The sequence below is a fragment of the Thamnophis sirtalis genome, unplaced genomic scaffold (assembly GCF_051295495.1).
Source record: "Thamnophis sirtalis isolate CommonGarterSnake01/CBP01778 unplaced genomic scaffold, rThaSir2_p1.2 scaffold_2, whole genome shotgun sequence".
Taxonomy (NCBI): Eukaryota; Metazoa; Chordata; class Lepidosauria; order Squamata; family Natricidae; genus Thamnophis; species Thamnophis sirtalis.
In genome coordinates, this window is record NW_028261382.1 from 51,827,688 (window position 1) to 51,844,367 (window position 16,680).

General features: G+C 48.5%; 1 protein-coding gene across 1 annotated transcript in view; it reads right to left on the reverse strand.

The window, feature by feature from the left end:
* SETD1B (SET domain containing 1B, histone lysine methyltransferase) overlaps window positions 1-16,680 on the reverse strand; it is a 38,722-nt gene that overhangs the window by 12,000 nt on the left and 10,042 nt on the right. Inside the window, 7 exon segments of the mRNA XM_087703473.1 lie at window positions 1,035-1,261; window positions 2,994-3,081; window positions 3,879-4,052; window positions 5,166-5,927; window positions 15,186-15,531; window positions 15,533-15,929; window positions 15,932-16,355. Of these exon segments, the coding sequence (XP_087559599.1) occupies window positions 1,035-1,261; window positions 2,994-3,081; window positions 3,879-4,052; window positions 5,166-5,927; window positions 15,186-15,531; window positions 15,533-15,929; window positions 15,932-16,355 (2,418 nt within the window).

Consider the following 16,680-nt stretch of genomic DNA (forward strand, 5'->3'; position numbering starts at 1 on the left):
TGCAGGACTAAGATAGAATAAGAATAAGAATAAGAATAGAATAGGGACTAGAATAAGGAATAGAACAGAAAAGAAAAGAAGAGAATAAGGAATAGAATAGAATAAGGAATTGAACAGAAGAGAATAGAATAAGGAATAGGATAAAATAGAATAGAACAGAATAAGGAATAAAGTAGGGACTAGAATAAGGAATAGAATAGAAAAGAAAAGAAGAGAATAAGGAATAGGATAAAATAGAATAAAATAGGGGAATAGAATAAGGAATATGATAGAATAGAATAGAATAGAATAGAATAGAATAAGGAATAGGATAAAATAGAATAGAACAGAATAAGGAATAGAATATGGACTAGAATAAGGAATAGAATAGAAAAGAAAAGAAGAGAAAAGGAATAGAATAAGGAATAGAATAGAATAAGGAATAGAATATAATAGGGGAATAAAATAAGGAATATGATAGAATAGAATAGAAAAGAAGAGAAGAGAATAAGGAATGGGATAAAATAGAACAGAACAGAATAAGGAATAGAATAGGGACTAGAATAAGGAATAGAATAGAAAAGAAAAGAAAATAAGAGAATAAGGAATAGAATAGAATAAAATAGGGGATTAGAATAAGGAAAATGATAGAGTAGAATAGAAAAGAAAAGAAGAGAAGAGAATAAGGAATAGGATAACACAGAACAGAATAAGGAATAGAATAGGGAATAGAATAGAAAAGAAAAGAAGAGAAAAGGAATATAGAATAAAATAGGGGAATAGAATAAGGAATATGATAGAATAGAAAAAAAGAGAATAAGGAATAGAATAACGAAAAGAAAAGAATAGAGAGTTGGAGGGGACCTTGGAGGTCTTCTAGTCCAACCCCCTGCTTAGGCAGGAAACCCTACACCACTTCAGACAAATGGCTACTCTACATCTTCTTAAAAGCTTCCAGTGTTGGAGGATTCACAACTTCTGGAGGCAAGTAGTTCCACTGGTTAATTGTTCTGACTGTCAGGTGAAGACAACTCAGGATACGTATATATACATACCTTATCAGACATGGATTTCATCACCCCTTCCTCTTCCTCCCGTTCTGCCTCTTTTTCCGAAGAGGATTCCTCCTCCTCCTCTTCCTCTTCCTTGCCCGAGTCTTCCTCCTCTCCTTCGCTGTCCAGCTCCAACGGCCTCGCAGGCCTTCTTCGGAGGCCCACAGCTTCCGGATCTTTCCTGGAGAGTTCCAAGGCTGCGTCGGGCAAGTCTCGGTCTCGTTCGGATTCTAAGTATGAAACGGGGGGGGGGGGGGGTTGAGGGGAGGGGGGGAGAGAGTCAGAAACAACTTTTGCAAGAAAACAACATCAAAATGTTGGAAAAAAAAGACACAACAGATAAGCAGATTGGACCAAGGCACCTTGAGCATAAAATAAAAGCCTAGAGATGTGGCATTGCCAGGCACGCAGTGGGTATATATGGTGGGTTCTACCACAAAACCGCGGACGACAAAATCGCGGTCGAGGAAAGCGCGTATGTGACGTCATCACAGCGCGACGAAAAAGATCGAAAAATGTAAAAATAAAGCTAAAACCTTCCCCTAACCCCCCCAAACCTAGCCCCAAACCTAGCCCCAAACCTAACCCTAAATCTAACCCTAAACCTAACCCTTAACGTAACGAAAAACCTAACGCTAACCCTTAACCTAACGCTAAACGTAACGCTAACGCTCTAACCCTAACCCTAACCCTTAACCTAACCCTTACCTTTATATGAATGGGCTTGCTGTAATTTAATTTTTATTTCAATTTTTCGATCTTTTTCGTCGCGTTGTGATGACGTCACATACGCGATTTCGTCGACCGCGCTTTTGTGGAACGCGCTTTTGACGGGTCACGTATATGGTGCAGGGCGACATTGCCAGTTGTTACACGGGGGGGACACGGTGTGCCGTTTCACGCAATTTACTAAGTCAAAAATGCTCGGTTGGACTGAGGGTCTGTGAAAATGCCCACCCCCTGCCTACGATCGAGGGCAGTGATGGTGAGCCTTTTGTGTCTTCATGCACCCAAATCACATGCGCGCCAATCGCAGCAGAAACGCACGCGCCCCACACCAACAATGCAATGCGCCTCCTCCTCCTACGGATGCATGCATGACCCCCCCTCCAGTGCTTCCCCACCTCCACCCCCCTGCTCCCCCTCTGCATGCGTGCGACAACACACACACACACACACCGTGCGCCCCATTTTGGGCCTCCCTGAAGCCTCCAGAAACCAAAAATGGGGCAAGGGGGGGGGCGTGGCGTTACAGTCTCCCCTGTCGGCTGTACATGAGCGCGCAACCCCTCCACCCATCTCATGCATGCACAGCAGAGACCCGAAAATCATCTGGCCGGTGGGTAAAGCTGGGCTGTGGCCCGCGTGCCATAGATTCGCCCTCATGGGCCTAGGGAAATTTACGTATTGGACTTGTTGATATTTATTGGCCATTCAGCCCTTAGAACAGTGGTTCCCAAACTTGGCAACTTTTAAGACTTGTGGACTTCAACTCCCAGAATTCTCCAGCCAGCTCTGCAGAGCTGGCTGGAGAATTCTGGGAGTTGAAGTCCACAAGTCTTAAAGTTGCCAAGTTTGGGAACCACTGCCTTAGAAGGAAGGCACAGAATACTCCTTCCTCCTCCTATTTTCTCAACAACAACAACCGTTGAGGTGGGTTGGGCGGAGAGAGAGAGAGAGAGATTGCCCTAAAGTCACCTGGCCAGTTTTTCCATGCCTAAGGCGGGACTTGAACTCATGGCTTCCTGGTTTCTAGGCCAGCACTTTTAACCACGGTACAAGCTTAATGTCCCCGATATTCAAGATATCATCAAGGTGCTCTCTGTACCCATGATTTGGTCACGCTTTATTAGAGCAATGGGGATTAAGCCAGCCATGCCAAACTTCAGTCCTACTGGTTCTACTCTGAGGGCAGGTTAATCCTAGTTCTAAAGGGCTGATAGGGGAGGAAATCCTAACAACCTTCATCTTCATCATCTACAGAGGTCGATGGCCGGATGCGCTTCTGGTCTCCAGCTGAGGCAGCTTCGGGTGGCTCCTTTCTCTTCACCTGAAGAATAGCAATAGCAGTTCGACTTATATACTGCTTCATAGGGCTTTCAGCCCTCTCTAAGCGGTTTACAGAGTCAGCATATATCGCCCCCCAACAACAATCCGGGTCCTCATTTCACCCACCTCGGAAGGATGGAAGGCTGAGCCAACCCTGAGCCGGTGGGATTTGAACCGCCGAACTGCAGCTAGCAGTCAGCTGAAGTGGCCTGCAGTACTGCACTCTAACCACTGCGCCACCTCGGCTCAAAAATTCAATCTCTTTAGGGAAGGGGCAGATTTTGCTAGTTGTCTTGCCTTTTGCCAAGGTGAAGGCAGAAGACCCCCAAAAGTTTAAAATAAGAGGCTGGCTGCAGAAGAGGGTGGAAATGAATTTCCGACACAGGTAAGTTCTCGACTTACAAAAAATTCATTTATCGACCACTCGGAGCAATGACAGGTAAGGTGGGCTGTGACCAACACCTTCAATCCTCATCGCGCCATTCTTAAAGTCTGCTATGGGACTGCTAATAATTTACCAAAATTATCGTCCGATTCCAGGAGATGGAATCTCCAGCCATTATAATCTCCCAAATACCTGCTCTTCTGAATCGAGGGCGTTCTCTCTAAATAGAGAGAAGAGACCAAGGTTGGTCCCAACACAGCTGACAGCTGTCAATAAGAGCTTAAGCAATCCGTCGTTCCTTGAACAGGCCCTATCCTCTAACAGGTGGTCAAAAATTCAGGGCATGAAATCCCGCGCTGGGAATCAAAGCAAACGGCAACTTCCCATCCCCGCGACGCCAAGGATGCTCCTACCTTAAAGGATGGTAACCGGATGGCCCCTCGCAGCCCGATGCCCAAGCCGATCCCTTCGTAGCCCAACCCTTCTCCTTTATTCCAGTTCTCCAGAAGGCAGGAGGTGATGCGGTCCTTTGGTTTCGGTTTCTCCTCGTCTTTATGGTCCCCAGATTTAACCGGGGTCAAAGATGCCTAAAAAAGACAGGCGAGATCTCACATTGGGGGCGTCAAAGGAGCCTTCTCTATTCTACTCCTTTTCTATGCTCTCGTATATCTCGTATATGACCGCCCAGATGAGGTCAGCGGATCTGTCTCCATGAAGATGTCTCCAGAGGTTTCTTGATTACATTTCACGGGAGAAATTCATCAGGAATAAACTCCGGGCAGCATAATCTGCACATCAAGCTAAGAGCGCTTCAAACATTCCCAAATTAACCGCTGGATCTTCAAACTTGATCTGATCTTACATTAATGGACTGAAAACAGGGTGAGTTTTTGTTCCCCAGATCCCAGTTTAAAGCTGTACGTTGCCAGGATCTGGAATGTTAGTTTTGATCACCCGCAGCAGAAATCTTATCCGAACCCAACGCTATTCAATCATGGGTTCAAGATTGCATTCATGTCTGAAAACAGGCTGATGTTTTATGGTTATTCAAATACATAACATGTCGAATCGTGCCCCGAATCGAGACAAGGAGGTAGACAATCTAGGCCACTGTTTTTCAACCTTGACCACTTTCAAGATCAACCTTGACCACTTTCAAGAAGTATGGACTTCAACTCCCAGAATTCCCCAGTCAGCCACTATGTCTTAAGTCCGTACGTCGTAACGTCACAGGTTGAGAAATGCTGGTCTAGAACACGGCTCTCCACAAACGTGGCAGCTTTAAGACTTACGGACTTCAACTCCCAGGATTCCCCAGTCAGCCACTACATCTTAAGTCCATACGTCGTAACGTCACAGGTTAAGAAATGCTGGTCTAGAACACGGCTCTCCACAAACGTGGCAGCTTTAAGACCTACGGACTTCAACTCCCAGGATTCCCCAGTCAGCCACTACGTCTTAAGTCCATACGTCGTAACGTCACAGGTTGAGAAATGCTGGTCTAGAACACGGCTCTCCACAAACGTGGCAGCTTTAAGACTTACGGACTTCAACTCCCAGGATTCCCCAGCCAGCAAGAGGAATTCTGGGAGCTGAAGTCCACAAGTCTTCAAAAGTGGACACGTTTGGAGACACCCTGCTCTAAAAAAAAATCAAGGCTAATTAATTTCACCCACAGGACGGTGGGAGAAGCTTCGTACCTTAGCGAGACGTTCTTTTTTGTCCCACCAATCGTCAAACGCCCGGAACGCCACCACTTCCACCATCTTCTTGTTCAAATCCCTTTTCATTATTGCTTTGAGCTCCTTCACGATCACCAAGAGGACGCCGTCCACCGTGGCCTTGTGCGGATCTTCCTTCTTGGGCTCGTAACCCGGAGGGGGGACGGAGGGGTCGAACCTGGGCAAAGGGGGCCACTGCTGCCCCCGGTTCATAGCTGCCCCCATGGAGAAATGCCGGTAGGGAGGGAGGTTCACAAACTGCATCCGGTTACTCACGAAGGGGGGGTACTGGTAGGTGTTCTGCCCTTGCATCAGGCGGCTGAGCATCTGGGTTTGCATCTGGAAAGACATGGACAGGCCCCCCCACTGGTTGCCCAGGACGCTGATCATGTCCATCTGCATCAGAGGAAACATCCCCGGATGGAAAGGAGGGAGAGGGGGCAGGATGTGAGGGGGAGGGACCCCCGGAGGGGTCGGGAGGGGCGGAGGGGGGACGGTGACAGCGGGGTGGGTGGGCGGAGGCGGGGGAGGAAGAGGAGGAGGCATCGGGAAGACCGACTGGGGGGGCGGAGGAGGGGGTAGGGGAGGGAAGCCGGGCGGAGGCATCGGGATGGAAGAGGTCATCACGGAGCTGCCGCCAATGGAGGTGTTCACCACAATGTTCTTGGCACATTCCCCGCTGGGCGATTCGCTCATCTCGTCGTCCGAGATCTCCATGTCTTCCCCCGAAGATTGATGACACTGGGAGGGAGGGAAGAAGGAAGAAAAGCCCACCTTAAACCAGATCAGGGAATAGTTAACGAAGAGAGAGGGTCTTTGAAGCTTACCCATCCCCAAAAGTCCCATAGTGGTCTTCATATCACTCTAAATACATAAATAATTGACTCCCAACGAAGGCACACCTTGGCCCGCTTCGTGACCCGTCAAAACCGCGGTCCACAAAAGCGCGATCGACGAAAGCGCGCATTTGACATCATCACAGCGCGACGAAAAAAATTAAAAATTGAAATAAAAATAAAATTAAAGCAAGCCGATTCACATAAAGGTAAGGGTTAGGTTTAGGTTTAGGTTTAGGGTTAGGTTTAGGTTTAGAGCGTTAGGGTTACGTTTAGCGTTAGGTTAAGGGTTAGCGTTAGGTTTAGCGTTAGGTTAAGGGTTAGATTTAGGGTTAGGTTTAGGGATAGGTTTGGGGGGTTAGGGTAAGGTTTTCGCTTTATTTTTACATTTTTCGATCATAGCGTGATGTTTTCGTCGCGCTGTGATGACGTCAAATGCACGCTTTCGCCGACCGCGATTTTGTCCTCCGCGGTTTTGTGGTGGAACCGGCCCGCTTTGCTCTGAAAGGCACTCAAATTGGCTGAGTTGTTGAATGTATCCTTATGCGACTGTGTAAACAAAAAGGGTGTTTGGCCATGAGATGTGGGATACTAAGGGTCTCTCTCCCCCTGCGCCGAGAACAATCCAATTGTTCAGCTCAGAGGCGGCATTCAGCCAGTTCTGACAGGTTCTGGAGAACCGGTAGCGGGAATTCTGAGAGTGGGGAGGGAATGGGGATTTTGCAGGAGCCGTGGTGGCGCAGTGGGTAGAGTGCAGTACTGCAGGCCACTTCAGCTGACTGCTAGATCAGCAGGTCAGCGGTTCAAATCTCACCGGCTCAGGGTTGACTCAGCCTTCCATCCTTCCGAGGTGGGTAAAATGAGGACCCAGATTGTTGGGGGCAATATGCTGACTCTCTGTAAACCGCTTAGAGAGGCCTGAAAGGCCTATGAAGCGGTATATAAAAATCTGCTATTGCTATTTGCAGTATCCTCGAGAGACCGCCTGCTGCCAATTACCTCCCACAGACCCGTTAGATCGCACAGGGTCGGCCTCCTCCGGGTTCCGTCTACCAGCCAATGCCACCTGGCTACCACCCGGGGGAGGGCCTTCTCTGTAGCAGCTCCGGCCCTTTGGAATGAACTCCCCACGGAGATTCGGACCCTCACCTCTCCTCTCTCCAGGCCTTCCGGAAAGCCGTCAAAACCTGGCTGTGCCGGCAGGCCTGGGGTTGATGAGTTCCCCTCCCCTCTCGACTTGTATGGCTGTATGACTCTTGTGTATTTTAATTACGTGTATTGTGTTTGTATCCCCTTTTCCCCTTTTGAGTTGTTCACCGCCCTGAGTCCCTCCCGGAGAAGGGCGGCATACAAATAAACTAAATCTTAATCTTCCCCCTGCCACGCCCGCAGAACCGGTAGTAAAAAAAAAAAAGATATTGAATCCTGGAGTTGTGGGAATTCTCCAATCTGGGTTGAATCAAGGCGACTTGGGTGCAGCCGTGACCACCAGATGGCGCTGCCTGCAAAGACTGGAATTTATATTCTGCAGTGTTTCTTCGGCAGCCTGAAGCTATGGGAGATGAAGGGTTTGCGGCCAACGGAGGAGGGTCTCCCTCCTGGTGTTAAGAATCTCCTGCGGCGCCAACCTTGTAGTAAGGCCTCCAAAGGAGGAGGAGGCTTCCAGAGCATCTCTTCTAATGTCAACCTTGCAGGAAAAGTCTCCAAAGGAGAAGATAAGAGAAGAAGACCTCCAAAGAATCTCCTTCTGGCATTGACCTTGTCGGAAGGTCTCCAGAGGAGAAGACAAAAGTAAGATCTCTAGAGGAGAAGACTCACATATTCTCCCCATCTTTATTCTACAGCAATGCGCCCAGGCGCATCGCTTGGCTGTTGCTATTTGGAGACCTTGGGAGGTAGCGCACGGCTTCTCGCTGGGAAAGCTGCGCTGAAGTGTAATTATCACGAAGTATTTTTAGAAGACAGGAGAGCACAAAAAAAAACAACAGAAGGGGAAACCACCAACTACTCCTAACCCAACCCTACTTTTGCAAAGTTTGGACGTCCCAAGCCATTGCTTGAGTGCAAAGCGCAATCAAGGGGACAAATCGGTTCCACCACAAAACCGCGACGAAAGCGCATACCTGACGTCATCACAGCGCGACGAAAACATCATGCTGTGAGCGGTAAAGTTAAAATTAACACGAAAACCTTACCCTAACCCCCCCAAACCTAACCCTAAATCTAACCCTAAACCTAACCCTAAACCTAACCCTAAACCTAACGCTAACCCTTAACCTAACCCTAACCCTAACGCTTAACATAACCCTAACCCTAACCCTAACCCTTAACCTAACCCTAACCCTAACGCTTAACATAACCCTAACCCTAACCCTAACCCTTAACCTAACCCTAACCCTAACCCTAACCCTTACCTTTTCGTGAATCGGCTTGCTTTAAAAGCGCTTTTTAAAGCGCCCTTTTTTCTCTGCGGTCATATTTGTCACGCTGCTGATGATGTCAGGTACGCGCTTTAATCGGGCGCGCTTTAGTGGACCGCGGTTTTGTCGTGCCACGGACAAATCAACGCAATCCCAAACATTGTACAAGAAAAGAAAAACGCAAGTTCAGTTTAGTTTGAAGACACCCATTTGTTAAGTTCAGGGATTTCCATTCTGGGCTGCAATTTGCCAAGAAAAAGTGAATGTGAGACCAATAAGATTCCCTTTCTCCCTTTCCAATCCCCTTTCCTTGTCACCTCAAGGCTGGATTATTGCAACGCGCTCTACATGGGGCTACCACTGAAAAGCGTTCGGAGACTACAGCTAGTCCAGAATGCGGCCGCGCGAGCGATATTGGGTGTACCGAGATACACCCATACTACACCTATCCTCCGCGAGCTGCACTGGCTGCCAATTGGTCTCCGGACGCAATTCAAGGTGTTGGTCATTACCTTTAAAGCCCTACATGGCTCAGGACCAGCGTATCTGCGAGACCGCCTACTGCCGCATACCTCCCAACGGCCGATAAGATCCCACAGGATGGGCCTCATTAGGACGCCGTCAGCCGGACAGTGTCGGCTGGCGGGCCCACGGAGGAGGGCCTTCTCTGTGGCCGCTCCGACCCTGTGGAATCGTTACCCCCCGAAGTCCAGACCTCACCCACCCTCATGGCCTTCGGAAAAGCTGTCAAAACCTGGCTGTTCCGGCAGGCCTGGGGCTGTTGACCTTATTATGTAGGGTCCAGCCCCAATTTGGATGTATGCATGTTGGAGAATTTTAATCTTTATTTTTATTTTGTTCGTTTTTCTTTCTTGTTCTATGTAAGCCGCCCAGAGTCCTCCGGGATTGGGCGGCCTATAAATCTAATAAATTAAATTAAATTTCGAGAGCTGAGCACACAGAATCTAGTGAGGAAATTTAGCTCTTTGTAGAAAAAGAAAGACTTGCGCAGACCAGAGGCCCAAAGGCAACATAGGACCAACCTTCACCAGGAATGGCCTTCAACTTTCCCACTTTTTAACCCCCTGATCTCGCAATTCAGGATTCGGATTTCTTTCCGATCTCGTTTTTCATTCACCTTACGAACCTAAATCAAACCCATCTCTTTTCCCAAAGCTTTTTTTTTCCCTCTTCCTCACTGAGAAGATGGCGATTTAAAAGTTGAGAGCCACCTTCTGCATCACATCCCTGATGGATTTTGCACCGGTCAGCGGGGATCCGTACTTGAGAGACCGCCTCCTGCCGATTACCTCCCTTCGACCGATTAGATCGCACAGATTAGGCCTCCTCCGAGTTCCATCCGCCAGTCAGTGCCGACTGGCGACTACGCGGAGGAGAGCCTTCTCTGTGGCTGCTCCGACCCTTTGGAACGATCTCCCCGTGGAGATTCGCACCCTCACCACCGTCCAGGCCTTCCGCACAGCCCTTAAGAACTGGCTATCCCGTCAGGCCTGGGGATAGATTCTAATCCGCCCCACCCGAATGCTGAATGAAAGTTGTGTTTTATTGTTTTATTTTTTATTTACACACTGTCTTATGTTTTATCTTGCACCCCCCTTCCCATGAACTGTAAGCCGCCCTGAGTCCCCTCAGAGAAAAGGGCGGCCTATAAATAACAAATAAATTCTAAATTCTAAATCCCAGGCTAGAGAATCGCCTTCTGACAGTAACCTGTGAAAAAACGGCCCGTAAGCCACGTTCTTCAGTGCCGTTGTAACTTTTAATGGCCACGAAACAAACGGGACTATCTGTGTCGAGTAAAACGTGTACACAATTAATAACAGCAGGGAGAAAAATCAGGCAAGGGGATTCTTAAGAACGGGCTCTTTGCATCGGTTACACGTTTTTTTCCCCTCAGCCGAGCATCCCAGCCCAGCGTCCGCTTTTCATCCCGGGCCTACCTTTACCTGTGGCTAAGAAAACTACAGGTAAGCAAAAATCCCATTGTTTGACACCTGTCACCTGCCGGAAAACCGAGACTAGGGCCTACGGTGCAGCGGCAACAGCTGCAAATCCATCCAGATGCTTTGTTAAAGAGACAAAACGGGCAGCCGGCCAGGAGGAGAGAAAATTGAACAACACGGGGGGGGTTCATTTACGCCGCTTTATTCAATCCTCGCAGGAGGGAAATTTAAGCTGCTCTTCGGAGACTCAAAAGAATGGAGCGAGTTCTTCTCCGGGGAATTGCGGACTCGCTCCCCAGATTACCTGGGTTGTAGAGAAATGCCAGCGCGGTGCGTGTTTGTGCCACACCATCTGAGAGGCTCAGGTGCTGCTTCGTAATGAATGCCTGCCTCCCACTAGGAGAACTTGGGGGGGGGGGAGGACAAATGAGAAGACTTGAGAAGGAGGGAAACCCCCCAAAAAAGATCTAACGTCAACACAAGGTATCTTTAAAAGCCACAACCACAACAACACACCAACTTGGAAAGCCTTGAAAGCTAAATCAAGACCTATCAGCGCGGAAGGGGGGGTACAGGCACTGTATCGTTTTAACGGGTTAATTAGGAAGAGCTGGTGAAATGTTTTCCAATTAGGAACATATTTTTGGACCGGGTTATAAACAAGAAGGAAAGGAGAGACCAACAGACGGAATGCCTTTAGCTGGAGAAGAAGAGAAGAGAGGCAGGAAAGAGAGGAGGAGGAGGAGGAGGAAGGGAAAGGGAAAAAAAGAAAGAGAAGAACCACTGAATTTAACTCAGGAGCCAGAACAAGAATTATTTAAATATGGGTAGTTATCAACTTAAAAAGAGTTTGTTTAGTGACTGTTTGAAGTTACCAGGGCACTAAACAAAAGGGTCACTGTGATCTTTTTTCACACAACCACTGCAAGCATCCCCATGGTTATGTGACCGAAATTCAGATGCTTGGCAACGGACTCGTATTTCTGATGATGTGAAGCGTGACCCGACAAAAGGGCGAACGACAAAACCGCGCCCGACTAAACCGCGTCGCCAAAACCGTGACGTCATCAACGCGGCGACAACAGCGCGGAGACAGAAGGGCGCTTTACAACAGCGCGTTGACAGAAAGCCGATTTAACTTAAGGTAAGGGTTAGGTTTAGGGTTAGGTTTAGGTTTACGGTTAGGTTTAGGGTTAGGGTTAGAGTTAGGGTTAGCATTACATTTAGGGTTAGGTTTAGCGTTACGTTTAGGGTTAGGGGTTAGGTTTAGGGTTAGTTTTACAGCGCGCTTCTGTCGCCGCACTGTTGTCGGCGCGATTCAGCGCTCATTCGTCGGAGCGCTTTAGAACACACGGTTTTGTCACCGCGGTTTAGTCGGGCGCGGTTTTGTCGTTCTCCCTTTTGTCGGTGAACCGATGTGAAGTGTCTGGGTGTGTGTGTGTCATGCAATCACCACTTTTTGTAGCCTTACATCAGTGAGGAAGCCAGGTTCCCTTAACAAACCTTGTTGCGACCTGAACAACCGCAGGCAGTGGTGGGATTCAGCCAGTTCGCGTCATTTCAGGAGAACTGGTTGTTTTAACTTTCTGCGTGGTTTGGTGAACTGGTTGTTGGAAGAAAATCATTGGGGCAGAGAACAGGTGGTTAAATTATTTCAATCCCACCACTGACCGCAGGGGATTCACCTAACGATTGTGGCAAGGATGGTTGCAGAAGGGGGCAAAGCTCATTGAAGAAATGTCTCGCTTAGTGGCGGTTGTAAGCCGAGGGCTACTTGCATAATTCTATAACAGGAAAGAAAAACATTGGCCAACGGAGAGAAGACGGCCCAAGGATTACAGAAGGAAATGCAAAGAAAGCCACAGGCCAGGAAGGATGGCTACAAGGAGAACGCAGGATTTCAGGATCCTTCTATGTATCCAGAGAACCTGGAACTGGATCCACTGGGAATCAATCCCGTCCCATTCAATCGGGCTGAGGTATAAACACAAGACAGACTGAACCGGACTAAAGATTTGTAAATATCTATAGAGACTAATTTGATTCTGAACATAACAACGGCGGCAAGACTGTTGGTGGCGCAGTACTGGAAGAAGGAAGAATTGCCTACTAGTCAAGAATGGACGTTAAAAGTAACAAACTTAGCAGAGATGGCCAAAATATCTCAAGGATCATTCAGATGAGAAATATAAGTTGGAATGGAGAAGATGGATTGATAACATTCAAAATAAATATCGGACTAAGAAACTCCAGATAGCTTATGAATGAATGAGCAAGGAATGATACAACTTGTTTAAAGTTAGCTTTACAAAAAGGGGAGTTAAAGTACAAGAGGGAGGTAGGATGCTAAAGTTAGTTAGTTTATTTTAGTATATGGTTGCTAAATGTTTATACCCCTGTATTTGCTCTGGGAGGTTATGGGGGTGGGAGGGGATGTGGGGTCGGGGGGAGAGGGAGGGAAGGTATATAATTGTAAAACTCTTTAAAACTTTTAATAAAAAAAAATATTTGTAAATATCTCAAGTAAATTAAAGCCCTCTTCTTTCAGCCACAGCCAGATGTTTATAGCAATAGCAGTTAGACTTATATACCGCTTCATAGGGCTTTCAGCCCTCTCTAAGCGGTTTACAGAGTCAGCATATCGCCCCCAACAATCCGATAGATAGATAGATAGATAGATAGACAGACAGACAGACAGACAGAGAGATAGAGATAGATAGATGATAGATTGCAATAGCAGTAGCAGTTAGACTTATATACTGCTTCATAGGGCTTTCAGCCCTCTCTAAGCGGTTTACAGAGTCAGCATATCGCCCCCAACAATCCGATAGATAGATAGATAGATAGATAGATAGATAGATAGATAGATAGATAGGACAGACAGACAGACAGACAGAGAGATAGAGATAGATAGATGATAGATTGCAATAGCAGTAGCAGTTAGACTTATATACCGCTTCATAGGGCTTTCAGCCCTCTCTAAGCGGTTTACAGAGTCAGCATATCGCCCCCAACAATCCAATAGATAGATAGATAGATAGATAGATAGATAGATAGATAGATAGATAGCAATAGCAATAGCAGTTAGACTTATATACCGCTTCATAGGGCTTTCAGCCCTCTCTAAGCGGTTTACAGAGTCAGCATATCGCCCCCAACAACAATCCGGGTCCTCATTTCATCCACCTCGGAAGGACGGAAGGCTGAGTCAACCTTGAGCCGGTGAGATTAGAACCGCCGAACTGCAGATAGCAGTCAGCTGAAGTGGCCTGCAGTACTGCGCTCTAACCACTGCGCAAACTCGGCTCATGTTTAGAATAGAATAGGGAATAGAATAAGGAATACGATAGAATAGAACAGAATAACACAGTTGGAAGGGACTTTGGAGGTCTTCTAGTCCAACCCCCTGCCTAGACAGGAAACCCTACACCAATTCAGACAAATGGTTTATCCAACATCTTCTTCAAAATGTTTAGCTATTATCTGAATTTTGGGTTGGAATCAAAAGGTGTCATCACAATCCAATTGCTCATAAAAATGGGGGAACTCCTTCTGAAGAGCCGAGGTGGCGCAGTGGTTAAATGCAGCACTGCAGGCTACTTCAGCTGACTGCAGTTCAGCAGTTCGGCTGTTCAAATCCCACTAGGCTCAGGGTTGACTCAGCCTTCCATCCTTCCGAGGTGGGTGAAATGAGGACCCGGATTGTTGTTGGGGGCGATATGCTGACTCTGTAAACCGCTTAGAGAGGGCTGAAAGCCCTATGAAGCGGTATATAAGTCTAACTATTGCTATTCTGAAGCGCCATCCCAGGGGAGATTCAAAAGCCTTCACCGCCCGATGGATCCATTGCTCCCGGAATTAAATGGGCGTTCTAGGGGGGACCATGAAACGCTACGGGGGTGAATCTGGCTTTCTGCGGGAAAGTCATTGCAGGACGGGAAACGAAGCATCCCTCTGTGAAACTCCAAACAGCTGACAGAGAGAGAGAGGGGGTTTCCATCACACGGCGAGCGAGAGATAGCATTGGCTGGGATTATTTTTTTATTCCCAAAGTTAGCAAAATCAGGGTCTTCGAGCATAAACGGAGTAATTCTTTTTTCCCCCCCTTTCAAATGTCCGGTGTGGTTTATAATCATTTCCAAAAGGACACACGACATTCAAGCAGGTTGAAAGACCCAGTTTTACAAACCGAACGTTATAAAGCGAACGTAATCCAGGCTTATGACTATCTCGCTAAATCCTCGACTTAACGACCGCAATTTGGACTGGACCCGCCCTCTTGCAAAATAGGAGAACCGGTCGTAAATACCGTTTTTTTCCCCCCAGTTATCATTGTAACTTTGCTTGCTAAATGAACGATTGTAAGTCAAGGAATACCGCACACCCCCAGGGGAGCAGACGCCAATGGATTTCTCGGACGAGGTTGAATGTCTGCAACTCCCGCCAATAAAGGTGGTTCTCAACTTACAACGGTTTGTTTAGTGACCGAAGTTACCGTTTTTCGCACGACTGTTTGCGGCATCTCTGTGGCCACGTGATCAAAATTCGGACGCATGGCAACTGACTCGTATTTATGATCCTCTTTTGTGACCTTCCGACAAGCACAGTCAACAGGCAAGCCGGATTCGAACCGTCTTCCTAACTGCACAACTGATTCACGTAACAACGGTGCGAGAAAAGTCGAAAAGTGGGACGGTACTCGCCTAACCCGTGTCTCACTTAACGACGGCTATTTTGGGGCTCCTAACCCGAGGACTACATGCCCATCTGCTCCCTTACCTCTTCCATTTTTTCGAGCACGGGGCTGCTGCTAACCGGCTGCGCTTCTTTAGCCTCCAAGGGCTCCGATTTGGAAGTCCGGTTCAGCTGGTCCACAGGGGTGACGCTCGCCTCGGCTGCCCCCCACGAGTTCTGGCAGGCAGAAGCCACCCCGCCAATGGGCTCGTCGTCATCCGAATCGGGCAACGGGGTCGGGCTGATGTCTTCCAAGCCAGTGCTGGAAGGGCGCGAGGAAGGGGTTTGCACTCGATAGCTGGGCTGCGAGTTCGGGATCGGGGAAAGCTGGGAAGAGGACGAAGAAATGGGGCTGCCTTCCATCCGTATCTCGTTGTCCGAGTCGTGCTCGATAAAACCTCCTCTGCTCCTTTAAAAGCATTTCGATCCTCGTGTCCAAACTGTTCGGCTGACTTTCCGATTCTACAGTCGGGGTGCCGGGTGTCTCGCTCCGTTCCGGAGTCTGGCCGAAGGACGGCCCAACGGAAGGCTCGGTAAGACTGTCGGGCTCTGGGGGAGGCGGGGGCGGAGGAAGAGGAGGGGGCTCCTCCGGTTTGTCCTTTGCAGGAACAAATTCCGCCGGAGGAGCTGGGCTACTTTCGACGGTCACCTCGGTGGGAAGTGGGGGCCGCCGGTATTCCACTTCCCGGGACGTTTGAGAAAACGGGGGCTCTTCAGGCTGGGGGTAGGTGGCTGGGGCTTGGTAGGGGGAGAAGGCGGATTTGTACGTCGAAGCACCTGTGTGACTCACGGGGACGCCTGGGGATATTGCACCGTTTCCGGCTGATGGGACTTGAAGGTGCCGAATTGATGCTCGGAGCTTCGGAAAGTCCCGGCTGAGTTATGTACGTAGTGGTGGCCCAGACGGCGGTTATAAGCGTCCGTGAATTTCGTTTCGTGCCTCCGGGGTTTGTAGCCGGAGTCCTGTCCGAAATGGTAGGCCGGCGTGGTCTGTCGGCTAGAGTAGGCGGAGTCTTGGGAAAAGGGGGTCCCCAGGCGTGGCGTCAGAGGCGTTCCTTGCGACTGGGGGGTGAACTGGCTGTAGGAGTTGGGGGTGTCCTGTCGACAACTGGAAAAGGCCGTGTCGTGGGAGAATGGGGTGCTGCTGTTCGGGGTGGTGGAGGATCCTGCCGAAGACAGGCCACTGTCCTTCAGCCGTTTCAGAGTATCGGCCAGCTGCAAAAAAAATAAAAAAAATAAAGGCAAAAGAGACTGGTAAACAACAGGTGAGACCGACTAGAAAAGGGCTCTCCAAACTTGGCAACTTTTACACCTGTGGACTTCAACTCCCAGAATTCCTGGCAAGTACAAAACACATGTAGTCCTATTCTGCCTCCCCTCTGCCCCCCTTGGGTGGGGATTGAGTTGTGGGTCTTGCTTAGCTGCTAACCCTGGTTGAATGGGCACCTGCCAGGTCTCACTGAGGATATCACCTGACCTGCACAAAGTTGTCTTAGATGCCGAAAAGGAAACACAGCCCTGGCACAAAATGTTCCTGACG